The sequence below is a fragment of the Artemia franciscana genome, chromosome 9, assembly GCF_032884065.1.
Source record: "Artemia franciscana chromosome 9, ASM3288406v1, whole genome shotgun sequence".
Lineage (NCBI taxonomy): Eukaryota > Metazoa > Arthropoda > Branchiopoda > Anostraca > Artemiidae > Artemia > Artemia franciscana.
In genome coordinates this window covers 49600825-49626199 of record NC_088871.1, presented here as the reverse complement: position 1 = coordinate 49626199, position 25375 = coordinate 49600825, and the positions used below count along the sequence as shown (strand labels likewise).

General features: G+C 36.8%; 1 protein-coding gene across 3 annotated transcripts in view; it reads right to left on the bottom strand.

Annotated features, from left to right (window-relative positions):
- Positions 1-25375, bottom strand: part of LOC136031516 (uncharacterized) — a 335648-nt gene that overhangs the window by 236888 nt on the left and 73385 nt on the right. For all 3 annotated transcript variants that reach the window (XM_065711185.1, XM_065711186.1, XM_065711184.1), the window contains exon 3: positions 761-859. In XM_065711185.1, the coding sequence (XP_065567257.1) occupies positions 761-859 (99 nt within the window). The remainder of the gene's footprint in view (positions 1-760; positions 860-25375) is intronic.

The window sequence follows — 25375 nt, the reverse complement described above, 5'->3', positions numbered from 1 at the left end:
TTCTGAAAAGATCAAAATCAATTTGATTGCTTTGACAAAAAAGGCCAAATGACAATGTGACGTTAATAGTTTTTCGTTTAGGGTTGATTTTTTCTAGAATTGTAAATTGTCTATTTGATTAATGACTTTTTTCTTTGGTCAGTTTCGTCTCCGTTTACTTCTTACAGTATGGTGGAATGCTAGCACCCCCTTCCTGTCATGATAACGAGCTTATAGCTTATTACCTAAGCCTGGCACCAGTTCCTTTGTAAGCACCTTGTCTCCATCGAACACTTTTTAGCACCTGTACCGTGCCATGATAATGAATTAGAGTTAATACCTACTACTTAAGCCTAGCACCGAATCCTCTGCAAACACCTTTTTCCACTAAGCAATTTTTAGTACCACCACCTTAAGATAATACGCAATCTATCTCTACCTAACGCAATTTAACTTCTCTTCTTTGGCATCACAAGAAAAACATATATTAGAAGTCAATTCCCGTCGAATGAATAATCAGATGGAACTTGTTTGTCATAACTACCCACTTCTGTGATATTTATGTAAAGACCTCCCCCCCCCCACCCTGTGTGCACCCACGAAACGGCAGTTACCTGGAAATTCTACTAAGGTAAATAAATAGCTAAAGTGGTTATGTAAAATTTTGGAACCATCGTTAGGGATTGTTTCAGACCACTGAATTTTGGATTCAATGTTTTAGTGTTGAACCATTCGGAGTAATAGCATAATGGCAGTTCTAATAGAAAATATTGCTCCTTACCTTTCTTTCTCTCTGAATACTAATCGTCCGCACTGGAGCTAAAGGCTTTCTTTTAACAACCAAGTCCAAAGGGAAAGCATAGTTATCCTCAAGTGGAACCTGGAACAAAAAAAAAATCGTAAATGTTTAGCTAACCCTTTCAATAGGCATAGTTTAAATACCCAAATGGAATTAAAGAAAAAGAAAACATCGACACAAGGTGAATCAAGAGCTATTGGAGGAGCCAAGAAAACTGGAATAATGAGCGAAAACTGGAGGTACCATACTGGAGTAAGAGATTTTCTCTTATCAACTCAATAAACTAGGACAGCATAGTAAGAGATAGCTACAGAACAGCCGTAGGTCAAATAATAAAATGATTCTCGAAAACTTTTGGTTAGAAAACCGAGGACAACATACTGAAGAAAAAGGTTAAATAAAAACTAAATTCACCGGCAGACCATGATTAGCCGCAAGCGGGGCCTAAAATAAATGATTTTGATCGCATTCTAATTTGTACTGATCATGAGTTTGCTCCCACAATGAAAATTATCAAAGACTAATATAATAATCAAAGATCAAGTAAAAACAAAGAAAAAAAAATTAGAGAGTTCTTAAAATGGGGAATTGGTACAACCTTCGTTGATTGTATTAAGGGAGGGCTGCCTAAATAGCACCACTCACACCTATAATAGAATAACCATTTCTCACACCTGTAATAGTCCTGATTAAAGAATGATTTACCAGCTTCATAATCACAACGAGGCTAAAGTATATTTATCAACATTCCTGATTCATAGAAGTAATTCAGTTTCGCTTTGATAAGAAGTGAAATGCTAAAAATGTAAGAAATTATGAGGAAAACCGTAGGAATCTGGAGATTTCGTTAGGGGAAAGTCCCAGAACCGAGCCCCCTTCCCATTCCCCATGTAAGCTTCTACTTCCCAGTCCTTGGGCTTGAAATATACTGTAGCCTACAAGATTCAAAGATACTAGGTTTACTAGAAGACAGCGAAGCTAATTTACTATCAAACTGTTCGTGGTAACGAACTGTAATAAGGAGCGACCCGGCTCAATAGTAACAAAACTAAAAAAAAAATGGAATTTTTATACTAATAGGTACATCGAAAGAATCGCATTTTAATGCTGATTTTAAATGTATAAGTTTCGTCAAGTTTAGTTTTACCCATCAAAGGCTACGGACCTGAAAAAATTTGCCATATTTTAGAAAATAGGGGGAAACAACCCCTAGAAGTCATAGAATCTTAACGAAAATCACACCATCAGATTGAGTGTATCAGGGAACCCAATTACAAAAGTTTAAGGCTCCTATCTACAAAAACGTGGAATTTTGTATTTTTGCCAGAAGGCTGATCACGGATGCGTGTTTATTTGTTTTTTTTTTTTGTTTTTTTTTTCCAGGGGTGATCGTATCGACCCAGTTGTCCTAGAATCTTGCAAGAGGGCTCATTCTAACGGAAATGCGAAGTTCTAGTGCCCTTTTTCAGTGACCAAAAACGTTGGAGGGCACCTAGGCCCCCTCCCACGCTAATTATTTTCCCAAAGTTACCTGATCAAAATTCTGCGATAGCCATTTTATTCAGCGTAGTCGAAAAACCTTATAACTATGTCTTTGGGGACAACTTACTCAAATATGTGGAATTTTGTATTTTCTTTTTGCCAGAAGGCAGATCACTGATGCGTGTTTATTTGTTTGTTTGTTTTTTTTGTCTTTTTTTCCCAGGGGTGATCGTATCGACCCAGTTGTTCTAGAATCTTGCAAGAGGGCTCATTCTAACGGAAATGCAAAGTTCTAGTGCCCTTATTTAAGTGACCTAGGCCCCCTTCCACGCTTATTATTTTCCCAAAGTTACCTGATCAAAATTCTGCGATAGCCATTTTATTCAGCGTAGTCAAAAAACCTTATTACTATGTCTTTGGGGACAACTTACTCCCCCACAGTCCCCGTGGGAGGGGCTACAAGTTACAAACTTTGACCAGTGCTTACATATAGTAATGGTTATTTGGAAGTGTACAGACGTTTTCAGGGGGATTTTTAGGTTGGGGAGGGGGTTGAGAAGTGAGGGATATGTTGGGGGAACTTTTCTTGGAGGAATTTGTCATGGGTGAAGAAAATTTTCATGAAGGGAGCGCAGAATTTTCTAGCATTTAAAAAAAAAAAAAACAATGAAAAAATAAATATGAAAAAGTTTTTTCAACTGAAAGTAAGGAGAAGCATTAAAACTTAAAACGAACAGAAATTATTAAGCATACGGTGGGCTCATCTCCTCCTAATACCCCTCTCTTTACACTAACGTGTTTTAAGTAATTTCAACCATTTATTCTACGGCTTTTGTCATTCAGGAGTCATTCTTAAGAAATTGGGACACAATTTAAGCTTTAGCGTTAAGAGCAAGGTACTGACGAGGGGGTAAACCCCCTCATATACGTAATAAAAACATGAGAATACAGAAGTTCGTTACGTAAGCTAATTTACAAGTTACGCATATCTTTTACTAATAAAAACATTCGTAGAAAATTAAAAGTTCTAGTTGCCTTTTTAAGTAACCAAAAAATCGGAGGGCAACTAGGCCTCCACGTCGTTTCCTTTTTTTCTCAAAATCATTCGATCAAAACTATGAGAAAGTCATGTAGCCAAAATATTAAATATGCAAATTTCGTTTTAATTATTCATCTACGGAGAGCCAAAATCAAAACATGCATTGATTCAAAAACGTTAAAAAAAAACAAGTATTTTTAACAGAAAGTAAGGAGCGGCATTAAAACTTAAAGCGAACAGAAATTACTTCGTATATGAAAGGGGCTGCTTCCTCATCAACGCCCCGCTCTTTACGCTAAAGTTTTTTAACTGTTTTAAAAAGTAGATTTCAGAGAAAGAGTCAAACTTTAGCGTAAAGAGCGGGGTGCTGATGAGGAAGCAGCCCCTTTCATATACGAAATAATTTCTGTTCGTTTTAATTTTTAAGGCTGTTCCTTACTTTCCGTTAAAAAAACTTGTACTTTTCTATTTAATTTTCTTAAATAACTGATTCGAGAGTGGTTAGATGGCATTCACGATTTATCTTTGTGACTAGGTCAAGTTTCTAGTCTTCGGATTTGTCTCTGGAAACTAGATGTTTAAGGGTAACATTGGTGAAAAATGAGTGTAGTAGAGTATGATACAGAGGTACAGGCACTGAAGGAATAAGATAAAGGTACGCAAGATGTGTTTCTAAAGGAATTTTTAAGGCTAATTCCAGGTGTGTTCCATGTGGAAGTACTTCGTACTGCAAGCAAATTAACTGCTAACCTGAAACAGTTTATTAGCTAATGCGGTAAACGGTACTTGTATATTATACGCCACACAGTCAGGTTTACGCTGTATCGAGGACAAACCAGTTTCTTCGTTAGTTTCTTTTAGCTTAGCGTGACACAAGACCAAGACAAGGGAAAGAATAGAGGGAAAATATATGATTTTAGCTATATATTTACACAGTACGGGGGGTGGGGTAAAGCATTTGGACCGGTTGAAGTTAGAAAACATTAATTACTTCATAATATGTAGAATAATTTTACATTGCACATTTTGCATGCAGACCCGCTATAACCCCCCTAATATGGAAATATACAGCCCAAATTTGTTTCTAAAGTAAAGATTTTTATCATATTTTGTGATATTTCATTAGGATTGGGCGTCAAAGACAGGTTCTCATTAAATGAACCACTTGATTGTGAGGTATGTAATACACAAGTACCGCTAATGCCTTAATACGCATTATAAGTGTTGACTTCACATAAGTTTGGTTATTTGCCTCCATTTTTTTCAATCTGTTGATGATTGTGTAAAAGTTAATACGCTAGAGATGCTAGTTAACCTTATATACACAAATTTACTACGAATTTAATTGTTGCTCGTTTGCTCTTACCTGGAACGAAAACTCCATTTTTTTTTCAATATTATTAACTTTTTGTTAAACATGGAACACGATCTATGTAATAACGCCCTACCGTGAAGTGCTCAACAAGGGCTCTTAAACAGTGCAGAAGACTGAGATGGCAGATAAAGAATGTAAATGTTAACCATAGAAATCACCAATAGCAAATTAGGAATAACAACACATACGGCCATTATGGTTAATGAAAAAAGAATAATGGCTAGCAGCCCTTGATGAGGAAGCATAATCACAAAATGTCAATATTTGGGCTTAAGATAGTTAATTATCTCTTATTTTAAGGGATTGTTTCCTTGACCCCTCCCCCAAACTTTTTTGGGTAGATAAATTAGTTTTAACATTGAAAAGCTTCTTTTATTATAGCTTAGATTTCCTTCGACTGGGCAAAGACCGTGCACTTTACTGAAAAAAAATTGCGTGGTTACGTGGGAGTAAATAAGTTATGTGGGAGGATCTTTCTATGGGGGAGGGGACATTGCGAAGAGGGTGCCTGGTTTCCCAGCATTATTTAAGAAACTATCAAAAATTAAATTATAAAAACAAGTTTTTTCAATTAAAAAAAAAGGAGCAACATCACAACTTAAAACGAACAGAAATTATTGCGTATATTAAGGGGTAAGCCCCAAAGTCAATACCTCGCTTTTTATGCTATGGTATTTCTTAGTACTCCCAAAAGAGCTATCTATTCTAACTAAATGACCTTGTGATCAAGGGGTCATTCTGAAAGAATTGGAACAAAATTCGAACTTTAGCGTAAAGAGTGAGGTATTCACTAGGGAATGAACCCCCTAACCTACGTAACAATTTTTTTTTCGTTTTATTTTTTGATGTTGCTACTTACTTTCAGTTAAAAAAAATCTTTTTTATTCAAATCTCCCCCATAAACCGATGATTCGACTACTAATGTTGAGACTATGCTCGAGGCTCAAAAATAATTTTGTAGTATTTTTCAAATAATCAACTTAATATTTTAACTGGGTGCCGTTAATAAAAAAGAAGCAGGATTTTCATCTAAACTTCAAAGCTTTAGGTTTACTCTCTTTCGGCAGTCATTATCTTTACTTTCGCTTTTGAGGAATTTCTTGGAGAGAAGATGAGTTATTAAGGTGACAATACTTCCACTAGTTACACCCACTGGTACAGCCCTGTCCATATGATAGTATAAAATGTATTACTTTAATTTTTTCTCTACTTTCTAAGGCCAAGCCCATCTGAAAAAAAAATAGATGAAAAGAGTGATCACCTGGCATTTCACCCTTCGTTAGTTCCTACAAGTTTAGCAAGAGTCTATGCTCAATATCTAACTGCTCAGAAGATGTTTTACCGTATCTGGAATCCAGATGATGACTCACCGCATTAGAGATTAGTCATGCGCTAGAAAGCTGTCTCCAGTCACTGGAAAGAATATTCTCTTGTAAAGGAAAACAAATTGCTTTTTAGATGAAAGCCGGCGGTTTAGAGGACAAAGTGAATATCAAATGATCGGTACTAAAAAAAAAACGGGCATAAAACTTTCAAGGGAGACTCAAAAGCTAGCCTAATTTGTTGATGGATAGACTAGATGAAATTGAAAAGAGAACCCAAGTTTTGAAAAGACTTGAAGCAAAAGAAATGAATAAACCAAAATTTAGTAATACGTCTGCTACTACTAAGAACTCACTGCGGCACCAAGCCACCTGAGGCCAACACAGCTACGTACGACTCACGCCCATCCCATTGTATCCGAGCCTCCATCCCCCAGGAACATCCTCCCAGGAAGTTGCAATTTCCCTTAAATCTTTCCTTACACATCCTCCCACCCTGACCGGGGACGACCTGCTTTTTGCTCGGCCCTAGACGGTTGGCCGACAGCGACAATCTTTGGCAATATGTTGTCCTCCATACGCAGATCGTGCCCTAGCCATCTCAACCTCTGAGTAAAGCTGTAAAACCAGCTATTTATATAAAAAATAATTATTAAAATCTTACAAGCCCGATTATTGCGATAAAACATGATTTTGGCTTTGATATCTATTAAACCTTTTCAAACAGTTCGTGGTAACGAACTGTAGTAAGGAGCGACCCGGCTCAATAGTAACCAAAAGTCTAAAAAATGGAATTTTGGTACCAATAGCTACGTCAAAAGAATCGCATTTTAATGCTGATTTTAAATATATAAGTTTCATCAAGTTTAGTCTTACCCATCAAAAGTTACGAGCCTGAGAAAATTTGCGTTATTTTAGAAAATAGGGGGAAACACCCCCTAAAAGTCATAGAATCCTAACGAAAATCACACCATTAGATTCAGCGTATCAGAGAACCATACTGTAGAAGTTTCAAGCTCCAGAAAGTTTCAGAAGTTTCATACTGTAGAAGCTGGAAATTTATATTTTTTGCCAGAAGGCAGATCACGGATGCGTGTTTATTTGTTTTTTTGTTGTTTTTTTTTCCCCAGGGGTGATCGCATCGACCCAGTTATCCTAAAATGTTGCAAGAGGGCTCATTCTAACAGAAATGAAAAGTTCTAGTGCCCTTTTTAAGTGACCAAAAAAATTGGAGGGCACCTAGGCCCCCTCCCACGCTAATTATTTTCCCAAAGTCAACGAATCAGAATTCTGAGATAGCCATTTTATTCAGCGTAGTCGAAATACCTTATAACTATGTCTTTGGGGACGACTTACTCCCCCTCAGTCCCCATGGGAGGGGTTACAAGTTCAAAACTTTGACCAGTGCTTACATATAGTAATGGTTATTGGGAAGTGTACAGGCGTTTTCAGGAGGATTTTTTTGGTTGGAGGCAGGGGTTGAGAAGAGGGGAATATTCTGGGGGAACTTTCCATCGAGGAACTTGTCATGGGGGAAGAAAATTTCCATGAAGGGAGCGCAGGATTTACTAGCATTACTTAAAAAAAAACAATGAAAAAGTTTTTTTCAGCTGGAAGTAAGCAGCAGCATTAAAACTTAAAACGAACAGAAATTATTACCCATATGAGGGGCTCACCTCCTCCTAATACCTCGCTCTTTACGCCAAAGTATTTTTAGTAATTTCAACTATTTATTCGGCGGCTTTTTGATTCAGGGGTCATTCTTAATGAATTGGGACAAAATTTAAGCTTTAGTGTAAAGAGCGAGGTACTGACGAGGGGGCGAACCCCCTCATATATGTAATAAAAACATAAGAATACACAAGTTCTTTACGTAAGCTAATTTATAAGTTACGTATATCTTTTACTTATAAAAAGATTCGTAAAAAATTAGAAGTTCTAGTTGCCTTTTTAATTAACCGAAAATCGGAGGGCGACTAGGCTTCCTCCCCCGCTCTTTTTTTCTCAAAACCATTCGATAAAAATTATGAGAAAGCCATTTAGCCAAAAAGAAAAAAATAAATATACAAATTTCGTTTTAATTACTCCTCTGCGGAGAGCCAAAATCAAAACATGCATTGATTCAAAAACGTTCAGAAATTAAATAAAAAAAACAAGTTTTTTAAATGAAAGTAAGGAGTGACATTAAAACTTAAAACGAACAGAAATTACTTCGTATATGAAAGGGGCTTTTCCTTCTCAACTCCCTGCTCTTTACGCTAAAGTTTGACTCTTTCTCTTAACTCTACATTTTAAAACAGTAAAAAACAGTAAAAACCGTAAAACAGTAAAAAACAGTAAAAGCAGTAAAAACAGTAAACAGTTAAAACAGTAAAACAGTAAAAAAAATCTCTATCAAGGATGGTGCCCCCATAACTTTGCATACATTTTATTCCAAACGCCCCAAAGTTTACCGCATTATTGTTTTTTCTTATAATTTTATGTACAGATTAAATTTACCCAGCACTTTATTTACTTTTGATACGATGCAATTTATTTATCACATCAAACTTTTCTTGGTAAAGAACAGTAAGTAAAGAGCGACCCGGCTCAATAGTATCCGAAACTCTAAAAAGCAGAATTTTGATACCAATAGATATATCAAAAGAATCGACATATTATGTTGATTTCAGATGTACAAGTTTCATTAAACTCAGTCTTACCAATCAAAGGCTACGCACCTGATAAAATATACCACTCCCTAAAAATATAGAATCTTAATGAAAATCACATCATCGAATTCAGAATATCAGAACCCTGTTGTAGAGGTTTCAAGCTCCTATCTACATAAATGTGGAATTTTGTATTTTTTTTTACCAGAAGAAGTGTTTTTTTCCAGGGGCGATCGTATCAACCCAATGGTCCTAAAATATCGGGAGTGGACTCATTCGAACGGAAATTAAAAGTCCTAGAGGTGACCAAAAATATTAGAGGGCAACTAGGTCCCCTCCCATGCCTTTTTTCTCAAAATCGTCCGATCAAAATTTTGAGATAACCATTTGGTTCAGCATGGTTGAAAGGCCGAATAACTTTGCCTTTGGAGATATCATGACCACCCACAGCCCCTGGGGAAAGGTCTTTAAATCTGTAAATCATGAAACTTTTACCACCATTTACGTATAGTTTTTTTTATTGGGAAGTATAGCCCCAATTACACTTTTCAGGTGTGGGGGTGCGTGAACTTTCTGCTGGGGTGATTTTCCCCCGGGGAGAATGTCCATCGGAGGGAAGTTTTCAAGGGATGGTAAAATTCTGGTAAAATGACTTCTTGCTATCTCGGAAAGGGCTTAGGTTAGGAAAATGAAACTTTTGGAGATGGTCTACAGGCTAAAGTATATCCCGGGAAGGTATTTTAAAGTGCCCACCTCCACTCCTTCTTCATCTGGAGGGCCCTGAAATTTGCCTACATGACAGGTCTCTATACCTATTGAAATTTTGACAAAACAACATTTTACCTTAATTTTCAGTTACTAGTTGCTTTTCTCTACCTTTAGTTCTGAAAATGCAATTCCTGTTATTTGAGTAGAATTTTGAGCCATATCAAAGTTCCTTTTTTCAAAATTTAAGAAATGTATTTGCATATCTTTAAAACCTTATAAATTGGGATTGAGCAAAGTTGTGAAGCTGAAAACAATTTTGCTGTACTTCATTTCAGCAGAAGATCTATTTTGCAAGGTTTCACTTTTACAACACACATATTTTTGAAGGTCATCGAAGGTCAGGATCCTCTATAGGGAGAAGGAGTGGAGGTAGGTACTTCAAAATACCTTCCCGGGACATACTTGAGCCTGTAGACACATCCCTGAAAGTTTCATTTTCCTAACCCAACCCCTTTCTGAGATAGCAAGAAGTTACTTAACTAGAATTTTACCCAAGGGATGAATTCTTCCGGGGAAATTTTACACTGAGGAGTTGGAGCCAGATTTCCTACCATTATTAAAAAACGATCAGAAATTAAATAAAAGGTTTTTTAACTGAAAGTAAGGAGCAACATTAAAACTTAAAAAGAAGAGAAATTATTGCGTATATGAGGGAGTTGCTCCTCCTCAACACCTCGCTCTTTATGCTGAAGTTTGAATATTGTCTCAATTCTTTAAGAAACGATTCCTGCAACACAAGGTTCGTTCGAATAGAATCATAAGACGCTTTTTAGAGTACTTAAAAAACCTTAGCGTGAAGAGCAAGGTGTTGAGGAGGAGCAACCCCCTCATATACGAATAATTTCTGTTCGTTTTAAGTTTTAATGTTGTTCCTTACTTCAAGTTGGAAAAAACTGTTTTTTATATTTAGTTTCGAATAAGCCTCGAAGTTTCTGTAAGGAACCTCATTTCTCTTTTCAACTAGCTGTCAAAATCTATTAAATGCATCAAAACTATTAAATGTACAGTCTTTATTTTAAAAGAATATATAGAAGAAAGTACTGGAAGAGTTGAAGGCCACTTTGGGAGAATTTTGGGCATGGAATCTGGGACTTCAGGACAAACAATAGTTTTGAAGGTAGCAACGTGACTGCGCCACATCAAAAACATGCAAGTATAAAACATTACAATCAATAAAAGAATATGCAAGGACATGGGAGGTGCTGATTAACAAGCATAAATATGAAAGAGAAAAAAAAAACATAAACACAAGATACAATTGACAAGATTCAAAGTTCTATCATGACCATCACAAATATGTTGCTACTTTAAAATAAAACTACTGATAGCTTCAGAAATTATTTGCTAACTTTTCTATTGCACATTATAATCCTTCCATATGAGGTAAAAATAACAATGGCGGAGAATCAGCATGCCAATCTAAACATCCAGTCTTAAGATTAAAATGAATTCTCACCTTTTATGTAAAATTAGCCGATCCATCCGTGGACAAGAGCCGGTGTTGGTTTTTGACGAATATGTCACGCTATACCTTATATGGGAATCCTGCTGACCAATGAACTTTGATTTTGAGAAATTCGTTTTAATCCAAGGGGTTGCACACTTTCCTGGTGTATTTACGTACTTTTTGCTTCTGACCCTACTTTCATCTCTGGCTTCTTTGATTTACGTCCCTTCCTTAGCATACACGAAGCAAGGTTGTTTCTTACCACAGCACGCAACCAAGGGGAATCGCCCGCCATAGGTTGAAGAATCTTACGGGTTTTTTTTCTAACATCCAAATTTGAGCTATTCATGAAAAGATACCTTTACCTTGGCTTGATACACTCCATTGTTTTGAGTAATACAATGTGAAATAAAGCAGATTGCGGCACAATATGGACTACATAGGCCCTTGGCTTGATGCACTTCATTGTTTTGAACAATTGAATGTGAAATACAGCAGATTGCAGCACAATATAGACTACTTATCCCCTTGGCTTGATACACTTCATTGTTTTGAATAATACAGTGTGAAATAAACCAGATTGCAGCACAATATGCATTGCATAGCCCCTTGGCTTGATACACTCCATTGTTTTGAATAATTGAATGTGAAACACAGCAGATTGCAGCACAATATGCACTGCATAATATATATTGAATAAAATATAAAAAATATTCAATAGCATCTTAAACAACATATTGCCGGTGACTAAAATTTGAAGTCACTGGTTCCAGTTAGTAAATCGACAGTATAACGAACAAAAGCTAAGAGCTCATATGGCACTTGTGACGAGGAAAGAAGAGCTAAGAGCCAAGAGCTCATACGGTATGAGCTCTAACAAAATTCTAAGAATCAATAGATTGATTTAAAAGGAAAATCAGAGGCTTAATGCCGGTCAGGATTTAAAACAAGAGCTCTGAGTCACGATGTCCTTCTAAATATCAAAATTCATTAAGATCCAATCACCCACTCGTAAGTTATAAATACCTCATTTTTTCTAATTTTTCCTCTCCCTTTAGCCCCCCAGATGGTCGAATCTGGGAAAACGACTTTATCAAGTCAATTTGTGCAGCTCCCTGACACACCTACCAATTTCCATCGTCCTAACACGTCCAAAAGCACCAAACTCGCCAAATCACTGAACCCCTCCCCCAACTCTCCCAAAGAGAGCAAATCCAGTACGGTGACGTCAATCACGTATCAAGAACATTTGATTATTCTATCCACCAAGCTTCATCCCGATTCCTCCACTCCAAGCGTTTTCCAAGATTTTCCCCTCCAAATTCCCAAAATGTCAACAGATCTGGTCGGGATTTGAAATAAGAGCTCTGAGACATGAATTCCTTCTAATTAAAAAATTTCATTAAGATCCGGTCAGCCGTTCTTATGTTAAAAATACCTCAATTTTTCTAATTTTTCCAAGTTAACACCCCCCAGCTCCTCCAAAGAGAACGGATCCGTTCCAATTATGTCAGTCACACATCTAGAACTTTTGCTTATTCTTCCCATCAAGTTTCATCCCGATCTCTCCACTCTAAGCGTTTCCCAAGATTTCTGTTTCCCTCCTCCAACCCCCTATGGTCCCTGATCCAATTCGAGTCGAAAATGGAGCATCTGAGACATAAGATCCTTTTATATATGTATATCAAGTTTCATTAAGATCCGATCTCCTATTCGTAAGATAAAAATACCCCAATTTTCACGTTTTCCAAGAATTCCGGTTTCCCTTCCAACTCCCCCCAATGTCATAGGATCTGGTTAGAATTTAAAATCAGAGCTTTAAAGCACAAGATCCTTCTAAACATCAAATTTCATTAAGATCTAGTCACCCGTTTGTAAGTTACAAATGCCTCATTTTTCCGAATCACCCCCACCCCCCTCAACTCCACCAAAGCGAGCAGATTCGGTCCGGTTATGTCAGTCACGTATCTTAGACAGGTTTTTATTCTTCCCATCCAGTTTCATCCTGATCTCTCCGCTTTAAGTATTTTCTAAGATTTCCGGTCCCCCAAACTGCTCCCCCCCCAATGACGCTGGATGCTGTTGAGATTTAAAATAAGAGATCTGAATTACGAGGTCCTACTAAATATGAAGTTTCATGAAGATCTGATCACTCCTTCGTAAGTTAAAAATACGTCATTTTTTTCTAATTTTTCAGAATTAACCGTCCCCTGCCCCAATAGAGCGGATCCGTTCCAATTATGTCAATCACGTATCTAAGACTTCTGCTTATTTTTCCCACCAAGTTTCATCCGGATCCCTCCAATCTAAGAGTTTTCCATGATTTTAGGTTCCTCCCCCCAATGTCACCAGATCTGATCGGGATTTAAAATAAGAGCTTTGAGACAGAGACACGATATCCTTCTAAATAACAAATTTCATTGAGATCCCATCACACGTTCGTAAGTTAAAAATACCTCACTTTTTCTAATTTTTCAGAATTAACCCCCCCCCCCCCCCCCAACTACCCCAAAGAGAGCGGATCCGTTCCGGTTATGTCAATCATGTATCTAGGACTTTTGCTTATTTTCCCACCAAGTTTCATCCCGATCTCCCCACTCTAAGCGTTTCCCAAGATTTCTGTTTCCCTCCTCCAACCCCCTATGTTCCCTGATCCAATTCGAGTCGAAAATGGAGCATCTGAGACATAAGATCCTTTTATATACGTATATCAAGTTTCATTAAGATCCGATCTCCTATTCGTAAGATAAAAATACCCCAATTTTCACGTTTTCCAAGAATTCCGGTTTCCCCTCCAACTCCCCCCAATGTCATAGGATCTGGTTAGAATTTAAAATCAGAGCTTTAAAGCACAAGATCCTTCTAGACATCAAATTTCATTAAGACCTAGTGACCCGTTTGTAAGTTACAAATGCCTCATTTTTCCGAATCACCCCACCCCCCCCAACTCCACCAAAGCGAGCAGATTCAGTCCGGTTATGTAAGTCACGTATCTTAGACAGGTTTTTATTCTTCCCATCCAGTTTCATCCTGATCTCCCCGCTTTAAGTATTTTCTAAGATTTCCGGTCCCCCAAACTGCTCCCCCCCCCAATGACGCTGGATGCTGTTGAAATTTAAAATAAGAGATCTGAATTACGAGGTCCTACTAAATATGAAGTTTCATGAAGATCTGATCACTACTTCGTAAGTTAAAAATACGTCATTTTTTCTAATTTTTCAGAATTAACCGTCCCCTGCCCCAATAGAGCGGATCCGTTCCAATTATGTCAATCACGTATCTAAGACTTCTGCTTATTTTTCCCACCAAGTTTCATCCGGATCCCTCCAATCTAAGAGTTTTCCATGATTTTAGGTTCCTCCCCCCAATGTCACCAGATCCGACCGGGATTTAAAATAAGAGCTTTGAGACAGAGACACGATATCCTTCTAAATAACAAATTTCATTGAGATCCCATCACACGTTCGTAAGTTAAAAATACCTCATTTTTTCTAATTTTTCAGAATTAACCCCCCCAACTACCCCAAAGAGAGCGGATCCGTTCCGGTTATGTCAATCATGTATCTAGGACTTTTGCTTATTTTCCCACCAAGTTTCATCCCGATCCCTCCACTCTAAGTGTTTTCCAAGATTTTAGGTTTCCCCCTCACAACTTCCCCTCCCCAATATCACCAGATCCGGTCGGGATTTAAAATAACAGCTCTGAGACACGACATCCTTCCAAACATCAAATTTCATTAAGATATGATCAACCTTTCGTAAGTTAAAAATACTTCATTTATTCTATTTTTTTCCGAATTAACGGGCCTCCTCACTCCCTCCCCAGATGGTCAAATCGGGAAAACGACTATTTCGAATTTAATCTGGTCCGGTCCCTGATACGCCTGCCAAATTTCATCGTCCTAGCTTACCTGGAAGTGCCTAAAGTAGCAAAACCGGGACCGACAGACCGACAGACAGACCGTCAGACCGACAGATTTGCGATTGCTATATTTCGCTTGGTTAATACCAATGCCATAACAAGCTTGAATAAAAACAACACAGCTTTGGAAAGAGTGGTTTCACACCAGGTTGTTGAGCATCGTAGGTGAATAAGGAATAACCGGAGGGGTGCAAAAACTCTATCTGCTCAGAGGCAGACAAAGCTGGGTTGGGTACACACAATCTTAACCCTACAAAAGAGAGGAAACAGTCATTTGGCCGCTGCTATGAACATATCATAGAGCAATTTAAAAAAAAAAGTAATTTCGATACGCAATTGATACTAATGACTACCTAGTAAAGGGCAGTCTATGTAAGCTTGGTTAATGACACTAGAGATCATAGGAATTATGGTATATCTATTCCTTATTGGGTAACTACTTATGTATTCAAAATCATAACTATATTCAATAGCGACATAGATGAAAAAAAAGAAATCGATTAGGAACCATGCTCAAACGATTAGCCTGACGTGACGTCAGGATCAGATCAGATATGTGGTGTTATTTTATTTTCAACAATGATATGTGAGTATCAAAGATTTGGTGAATATCTCTTAAGCACTGTCAGCTCCCCTTCCCCCAGGATTTTGGAACATTAAACAACAAAGAGAGATAAAACTCTACAAAAAGAATAATTTAAACGAGACGATGGCCAGTAGAGAGGAAAGACTAAAACAACGCAGATATTTCGCCTGTATCCAAACAAGGCGTCCTCAGCACAAGATAAAAAATTAAAAGAAAACTAATCTAAAAACAAATAAAAACCACCACCAATAATAATAAATACAATTGTCGCTACTTATCCACGTAGGAAAAAGCAGCTATTTGAGTTACTTCAATGAGAATCAAAGAGCAACTGAATTGTCATGTCTGGCCAGTTCGGCTTAAGAACTTTCATTTTAGAACATTAGTCCATCCGAGCATTCCTCTTCAAGATTAGATTTAAACACTTTAATATTGAATGTATAGTGACAGTTAGAGCTGAATTCAATCGAAGAGTTTGATGCACTTAGCTTTTCTAAAATAAGCTCACAACTCAATTTTTAGCAAATTGCTACTTCCAAAAACATCTCCCCCAAGACGTGACAACTCTCTATTAAAGTATTAGATACACAGATACAACTTTCCACATTTTTCATTATCAACTTACAAACTGATTTGCTATAAATATTGTTTTATAATACCAGAATAAGAACTTAATTGGTAACTACATAAATATTCAGAATCACATCTACACTCCATACCAATAAAGTTAAATGAATAAAAGGAATCGATCAGGGAACCATGCCCCATGGTTAAACCTAACCAGGTAGTGGGACACATCCTGTGTGTTTTTAAGCAATTACTATAAACAGGCGAAACGGAAACTACAAGCGGTTCAACATATTCCCAAGTAGCATCTAAATTTCAGATAACAGGTGAGGTCAGAATGCCCGGTCCTGCTGCAAGAGCAAGAAAGGAGCAGAATCTTTTAAAGGCTATTGCGTCATTTGCGTTTTCAGGAAAATTAAACGTATTTTGAACAGTGCTTTTATATTTATCATAGCGTAAACCTCTAATTAAAAAATAAAATGGAATTTTCCTAATAATCAAGATGACTGGAAAGAACTAAATAAAATAAACTGAATGTTCAATATATTATGATCTCAACTCCAGGAAATCTCAGCATTTCAAGATTCAATGTTTTATTAAATAGCATTTTAATGTTCCAATGTTATAATTATTTTAAAAAAAATCAAAATACATTTTTTTTCAGTAGAGAACAAATGACATAATAGCCTTTAGAAGGTTTATAGGGGGCAGTAGCACTAGCCTACTCCTGTTTGTAGTAATTTCTGTCCATTTTAAGTCTGAATTGATTGTTCATTTTAATTTTTACTCGCTTTAGGATTTACTTATCCTTCCATACCAGCGCATGTTATCTTTATGTCTCATCTGATTACTTATATTCATTTCTGTTCAATTTGGGTTTCATTTGTTCATTGATAGCGATTTCTAGCGGTTTCAAATTTGAATCATTGCAAGACTTTATTTCTGCCCGTACTAGGTTTTTTTTATAGTTACTTTATCTTTACCTTTCAATCCTTTTTCCGAGTGTTTTTAAAAATTAATTTTTGTTCGTCTTTTATTGCCAAAGTTTTATTATTGGTTAATATTAGGAAATGTTGTTAATCTTATAGCAGCCATGACAACCAGGACAAACGTAGTGTTTTTACATTTAGTTCAACATCCCCTCCAACATTCCCTGGGTCTTCACATAATGCATTTAGCTATTCCTGATATATTGCAGACACACAACTTTGATAACCTGGATGTACACAGTGTTGTTTCAATTAGTTCAACATCCTTTTCAGCATTCCCTGAAAAAAATCATCTTAATAGCCCTGGTCAGCCCTGATATATTGCACATACACCCTTTTGACAAAGAGGATGCAACTAGTCTCATTTAATTCGATTCAACATCCCCCTCATTATTATCTGAAAGTTTCAGTTTAATGCGCTTAGCGATTCCTAAAATATTGCAGATGCACCTTTTGGACAACCTGGATATATGCTGTGTCTTTTCACTTAGTTCAACATCTCCCTCAGTATTCAACTTAATACCCTTACCGTTCCTAAGATATCGCATGGCCTCTTGACACCTGGATGCAGGTTTATTGTCTTTTGATTTAGTTCAACTTATCTCTCAGCATTCCCTGAAAGAATCAACTTGATATCCTTAACTGCTCTTTATATTTAATCATACCTGAAACCTGCAAATTTTTAAGTTTTTTTTCTTTTGAGGGGAGGGTTGTTTCAGAATTTTGAAGTTTTTAGGATGGTATTACTTATTCACGACGTTTAACCGTGAAATTGCATTAGTAAAGGGATTATTCAAACTTGACAACCGTTTAAGTTCGTAGAAATTCAAACGTTACCAATCTGTTAATTTCTAAAGACAACTGTTCCTTGAAAGGAAAGATACAACTTCTTAAGCGGCTTGGTGGCAAATATTTGTACCTTATTTTTTGCTGATTTGTCTAACGTGTTTAATTTTTTAATTTGGCCTCCGATGCTGCCAAAAACTACAGAGCTGTGTTCAGGGCCGCATCCAGGATTTTTTTTTTCGGGGGGATGCAAAAGAATTTTTTCGGGGGAGAGGAGGGAAAAAGATTAAGAAAAGCATCAAAATCCGTTTACATTCATTTTTGTTACGTTTTTTACGAGTCGTACAAACATTTCGGGGGGAGGGGTGCAAACCCCCTTACTCCACCTGGATACGGCCTTGAGTATTTATGAAGGTCTTTTTCATTATAATAATGGTAGGTGGTAATAAGCTTACCTAATCTATGGATGTCAGGTCTTGATTTTGTTTAAAAGATAATTTCGACGGGACCTGTACCTGTCATCATCAGGTTCAAATTCAAATCTCTTGCCAGAAAATAAAATCACTAAATAAAATAAAACTAAAATCACTGAAAAATACTAATATTGAGCTGAGCCTAGAATCATTGTTCAGACATGGCCAGAATTTTGGCCTAGGCGTTGATGGCCGCTATCCTAGTAGATTTCAAGAAGTTTGGGCCTATAGGAGGAGGATTGAGTTTTTGCGAGTTTTCGGTCTATGGCTGGGTTCCCAAATTTGGCTAATGTGGAACTCATCATTGTATTTATTGATGGCTGGTTTACTTTTAGTAAATTCCAGAGCTTCTCTGATTTTCTGCTTCAAGAATTGTGGAACAGCAATAAGTTGGGCCTGGTTAAACTTATTGGAGTGAGAAGGATTTTCAAAAATATGTTGGGTCAGTACAGAAAAACTATCTTTTTCTTAAGCTTTGTCTTTTTAAGAGAGGCATCAATGAAATCAGCATGTTCTTTTACATGTATGTGCATGTTCTTTTTGTCCTTTTTCATTAAGAATTGAATTCCATAATTTTTTTTCAAAGCCAATTCCAACAATCAGATTGCATTGTCACTGTCCTTGGTAATTTAACGATACTCCCCCTGTTATAATTTGCTCATCATTATGAAAGAAGTCAAATAATTTGAATTAGTATTCCAAACTGTTCCTCAATAACACCAATTCTCACCCTAGGAACAGGAATTTTCCCCAACGATTTCCATTGAAGTCACGTCAAACTCAGTCTCATAGGAGCTGGGCAGAATAACCCTATAAATTTTGTAATAATCCTGCATCATTAAAATCCAGAAAAAGAACAAGATCTACTGCCTTCGCTCTTTAGAAGCGAAGACAAAGGTGGTGATTTAATGTAAAGGTTAATTGACGACGAAAGGATACAAAGAATACGGTTTCAGGATGCGTATGCAGAAAGTGTAATGTTTAGTGCTATTTCACACTAAAATATATAACGTCCAAACATACAAGAAGTTAAGTTTCAGAATGAAGATGATTAAAGCAGAGCTACAGAGTACACTCGAACACAGAATCAACAGTATTGACAAAAATTTAGCACATACATATCAACAGCCTAAAAAGAGGAAAAGAGTATCAAAGATTATGCAAATACACACGTGCACCACAGGGTTCCTACAACAGAGCTTGATGCCACTGCATCGACCTTGATATGGCAACATCGCCTCTTCGACCCTCGTTCGTCCGTCTAGGATCTATACACCGAGATTACATTTGCAGATCCTGACCATGGTTTTTACAATATGGCTTGCTATGGTAGCATCGCCTCTCTGGCTCTCATTCATCCACCTTGGCAAATCCGGCCCAAGTATACTTGCCGAGTCTGATTTCCATACCAGGCTTTGCTATGGTAGCATCGCCTCTTTCCCTATAACAGGTCTTACTGCTATAGCCTCGTCTCTCTTTCCAACGGGCCTTGCTGCAGGAGCCTCGTCTCTTCGTACATACATATCAAAGAGGAAAAGAGTATCAAAGATTATGCAAATACACACTTGCACCACACGGTTCCTACAACAGAGCTTGATGCCACTGCATCGACCTTGATATGGTAACATCGCCTCTTCGACCCTCATTCGTCGTCTAGTATCTATACACCGAGATTACATTTGCCGATCCTGACCATGGTTTTTACAATATGGCTTGCTATGGTAGCATCGCCTCTCTGGCTCTCATTCATCCACCTTGGCAAATCCGGCCCAAGTATGCTTGCCGAGTCTGATTTCCATACCAGGCCTTGCTATGGTAGCATCGCCTCTTTCCCTATAACAGGCCTTACTGCTATAGCCTCGTCTCTCTTTCCAACGGGCCTTGCTGCAGGAGCCTCGTCTCTTCGTACCTTGTGCCCCAGAACCTCATCGTGAAGTGGTCGTACATTGCTATGACAGCTTAGTAGCAAAAGTACCTGCAAGCTTGGACGACATAAAAAAAGAAAGTAGGACACAAATAGCTAACAGTTCAAAGAGTAAAAAAAAACAGCAAATTAAACGCACAATTTAGAAATTATACCCCCTATAAACGAGCCTGGGTCTTGCAAACTTTAGCTTTGGGCTTCAAATCTTCAACGCTGGTGCTCTTGTAGGATCAATACCTTCATTGTCTCTTCGCACCTTTTGCCCAGTAGATCATCCCCAAGTGGCTACGTATTGCTATGGTCGCTTTACAGGAGGTACATATCAAACAGTTCGTGGTAACGAACTGTAGTAAGGAGCGACCCGGCTCAATAGTAAACGAAACTCTAAAAAACGGAATTTCGATGCTAAAAGATATATCAAAAGAATCGGATTTGTATGCTGATTTCAAATATATAAGTTTTATCAGATTTAGTCTTTGTCATCAAAAGTTACGAGCCTGAGAAAATTTGCCTTATTTTGGAAAATAGGGGGAAACACCCCCTAAAAGTCATAGGATCGTAACGAAAATCACACCATCGCATTCAGCGCATCAGAGAACCCTATAGAAAAAATTTCAAGGTCCAATCTACAAAAATGTGGGATTTTGTATTTTTTGCCAGAAGACTAATCAAGGGTGCGTGTTTATTTGTTTGTTTTTTTTTTTCTTTTCCCCAGGGGTCATCGTATCGACCAAGTGGTCCTAGAGTGTTGCAAGAGGGCTCATTCTAACGGAAATGAAAAGTTCTAATGCCCTTTTTAAGTGACCGAAAAAATTGGAGGGCACCTAGGCCCCCTCCCACGCTCATTCTTTTCCCAAAGTCAACGGATCAAAATTTTGAGATAGCCATTTTGTTCCGCATAGCCGAAAATCATAATATCTATGTCTTTGGGGATGACTTACCCCCCACAGTCCCTGGAGGAGGGGCTGCAAGTTACTAACTTTGACCAATGTTTACATACAGTAATGGTTATTGGGAAGTGTACCGACGTTTTCAGGGGGATTTTTTTGTTTGGGTGTGGGGTTCTGGGGAGGGGGCTATATGGGAGGATCTTTCCTTGGAGGAATATTTCATGGGGGAAGAGAAATTCAATGAAAAGGGCGCAGGATTTTCTAGCATTACTATTAAAAAAAAAAACAATGAAAATATAAACATGAAAAAGTTTTTTCAATTGAAAGTAAGGAGAAGCATTAAAACTTAAAACGAACAGAGATTATGACGCATATAAGGGGCTCTAAAAATACTTTAGCATAAAGAGTGAGGTATTTAGAAGGAGATAAATACTTCGCTCTTTATGCTAAATTATTTTTAGTAATTTCAACTATTTATTCTACGGCCTTTCTGATTCAGGGGTCATTCTTAAAGAATTGGGACAAAACAAGATTTAGTGTGAAGAGCGAGGTATTAACGAGGGGACAAACTCCCTCATATATATAATCAAAAATATAAGAATATAAAATTTTGTTACGTAAGTTAATTCTTAAGTTATGTATATTTTTTACTAATAAAAACGTTCGTTAAAAATTAAAAGTTCTAGTTGCCTTTATAAGTAACCGAAAAAATTGGAGGGCAACTAGGCCTCCTTCCCCACCCCTTATTTCTCAAAATCGTCTGATCAAAACTAAGAGAAAGCCATTTAGCCAAAAAAAAGAATTAATATGCAAATTTCCTTGCGCTAAAGTTTGACTCTTTCTCGCAACTCTACTTTTTAAAACAATAAAAAACTTTAGCGTAAAGAGCAGGGTGTCGAGGAGGAAAAGCCCCTTTCATATAAGTAGTAATTTCTGTTCGTTTTAATGTCGCTCCTTACTTTCATTTCAAAAAACTTGTTTTTTTTTTATTTAATCAATTATAGAGCAAATATACAAAAAATGTAGGTTCAAAATAAATATATAGAAAGCAAGAGTATAAAGTAAATGCTTCACCCTCAGCTAAAAATCTTTGAATTTTATAAGACACCACTCTGACTCAAAGAGATGCGAGTAAGTCTTATTCCTTCTACTAAATTCCCGGCACCGACACGAGCCAATATGCGGCTTCTGTTTAAATTAAATAAAAAAACTAGTTTTTTTTTAACTGAAAGTAAGAAATGACATTAAAACTTAAAACGAACAGAAATTACTCCGTGTATGAAAGGGGCTGTTCCCTTCTCAACGCCCCGCTCTTTACGCTAAACTTAGACTTTTTCTCTCAATTCTACTTTATTAAACAGTAAAAAAAACTTTAGCGTAAAGAGCGGGGCGTTGAGAAGGGAACAGCCCCTTTCATACACGGAGTAATTTCTGTTTGTTTTATGTTTTAATGTCGCTCCTTACTTTCAGTTAAAAAAACTAGATTTTTTTTATTTAATTTCTGAATGTTTTTGAATTAATGCATGTTTGATTTTGGCTCTCTGTATATAAATTATTAAAATGAAATTTGCATATTAATTCTTTTTTTTGGCTAAATGGCTATCTCTTAGTTTTGATCAGACGATTTTGAGAAAAAAGGGGTGGAGGAGGATGCCTAGTTGCCCTCCAATTTTTTGGTTACTTGAAAAGGCAACTAGAACTTTTAATTTTTAACGAACGTTTTTATTAGTAAAAAATATACGTAACTTAAGAATTAACTTACGTAAGGAACTTTTATATTCTTATATTTTTATTATATATATGAGGGGGTTTGTCCCCTCGTTATTACCTCACTCTTTACACTAAAACTTAAATTTTGTCCCAACTCTTTACGAATGACCCTTGAATCAGAAAGGCCGTAAAATAAATAGTTGAAATTACTAAAATTACTTTAGCGAAAAGAGCGAGGTATTTAGGAGGAGATGAACCCCTCATATGCGTAACAATCTCTGTTCGTTATAAGTTTTAATGCTGCTCCTTAATTTCAGTTGAAAAAACTTTTTCATATTTATTTTTTCACTGTTTTTTTATAATAATGCTAGAAAATCCTGCGCCCCTTCATTGAATTTCTCTTCCCCCATGACATATCATCCAAGGAAAGATCCTCCCACATAGCCCCCTTCCCTCAACTCCCCTCCAAACCAAAATAACCCCCCTGAAAAACGTCTGTACACTTCCCAATAACCATTATTGTATGTAAACACTGGTCAAAGTTTGTAACTTTCAGCCCCTCCCCATGGGACTGCGGGGGATTAAGTCATTCCAAAGACATAGTTATTATGGTTTTCGACTTTTGAACAAAATGGCTGTCTCAAAATTTTGATCCGTTGCCTTTGGGAAAAAAAATGAACCCTCTTGCTACATTCTAGGACCACTCGGTCGATACGATGACCCCTGGAAAAAAACAAAACAAAAAAAACAACAACAAATAAACACACACCCATGGTCGGTCTTCTGACGAAAAATACGAAGTTCCACATTTTTTTAGATAGGAGCTTGAAACTTTTACAGTAGGGTTCTCTGATACGCTGAATGCGACGATATGATTTTCGTTAAGATTCTATGACTTTTAGGGGGTTTTCCTCCTATTTTCCAAAATAAGGCAAATTTTCTCAGGCTCGTAACTTTTGATGACAAAGACTAAATTTGATGAAACTTATATATTTAAAATCAGTTTGATGTATCTTTTGATGTATTTGATGTATCTTTTAGTATCAAAATCTAGTTTTTTAGAGTTTCGTTTACTATTGAGCCGAGTCGCTCCTTACTACAGTTCGTTACCACGAACTGTTTGACTTATGGTTTACAAAGAATATCATGGTTTCAGTAATAGCTGCAACCATGTTTCTTCACTAGTTTTCTACAGTCATACAAATATAGGGAAATATTATCAGTTGGTTTAGTTGCACTAGTTTTATCAATATAAACTAGATAGACTGAGAAGCAATAATTTTTGTTCGTTTTAAGTTTCAACTTCGCTCTTTACTTCCCTCGGAAAACTTTGTTATTTTAGATTAATGTGGATAAGAAATGAAGCAAAAATGAAATCCTTGGCCATCACGTGTATTTTTAGTACTAATGCGACTCTCCATCACTTTTTGTTAGTCCTTTAGTCTGACTACAAAATTCTAGTTTACAAAATTCTAGTTTTTGAAATAGTTCACCATGTTTTTACTACCACCTGACTATTCGTTTTTAAATTTGACCTACTGCTACTACTGCTACTAATAACTCACTGCAGCACCAAGCCGCCTGAGGCCAACACAGCTACGCACACTCCTCCTCCAACCTAATCTATTCAAGGTCTCCCTCTTTACACCCTCCCAGGAAGTTCCCATTTCCTTTAAATCTTTATTTATGACATCCTCCCAACCCAGACAAGGACAACCTGCTTTCCGTGTAGCCCCAGACGGTTGGCCAAAAAGGACAATCTTTGGCAATCTGTCATCCTTCATCCGCAGAACGTGGCCTAGCCATCTAGCCAAAGTATTACTACCTCTTAAAGCTACCTTTAAACCATTATTTTGTAAAATTCTTTTAAGTTTTTCACTCAAACCTCGAACATATGGCAGTATATAGTACTACATATGGTAGTAATACTTCGGCTAGTTTTTTTAAATTCTGGAAAGGATCGGACTTCCGTAGAGCAACAAAGTGGGGCTTATAAAATCCCATGTACTTGTGGAAGCTCTTATGTGGGACGTACTAACCAAAATTTGAAAACGAGATTGCTACAACATCATAATTCTATTTCATCGTCTTTAAAGCAAAATACCAAACCTGAAGATTTCACGTCGGCCCTCTCGGAACATATCTTTAATTTTCCAAATCATTTTATTTTGTTTGAAAATGTTTCTTTGATTTCTAGGGACCAGGGTTTGAGGCAAATTTTCAGGGAAAAAATCGAAATTAAAAAGGATTCTCTTGAAGAATATTGCCATAAATAGAGATACAAGTGAATTTGGATTAAATTCAATTTATGATAGGTCAAATAAAGTAAATATCACCTCACCTAAGAGCCATGACCTCTGTCCACGTAATATGTCAGATAATTCTAATGAACCGGAACCGAAAATGTCAAAGAGATTAGCCTCCGCTGTTGCATTGAAAAAAATAAGAGCAATAAACTATATGTAATTAGTTTATTAGGTATATATTTTGTTTATTTTTATTCATGTCTTTTAGTTTTACTGCTGATGATGAACACTGTATATGTGTTCGAAATATCCAGTTAAATAATTTTATATCTATTCACTGTCAATAAAAAGGTATCATCCCTATTTTGAACTGTTTTACTTTCGTCATGGAAAGGCAGTGTCTTCGAAGTTATCTACATC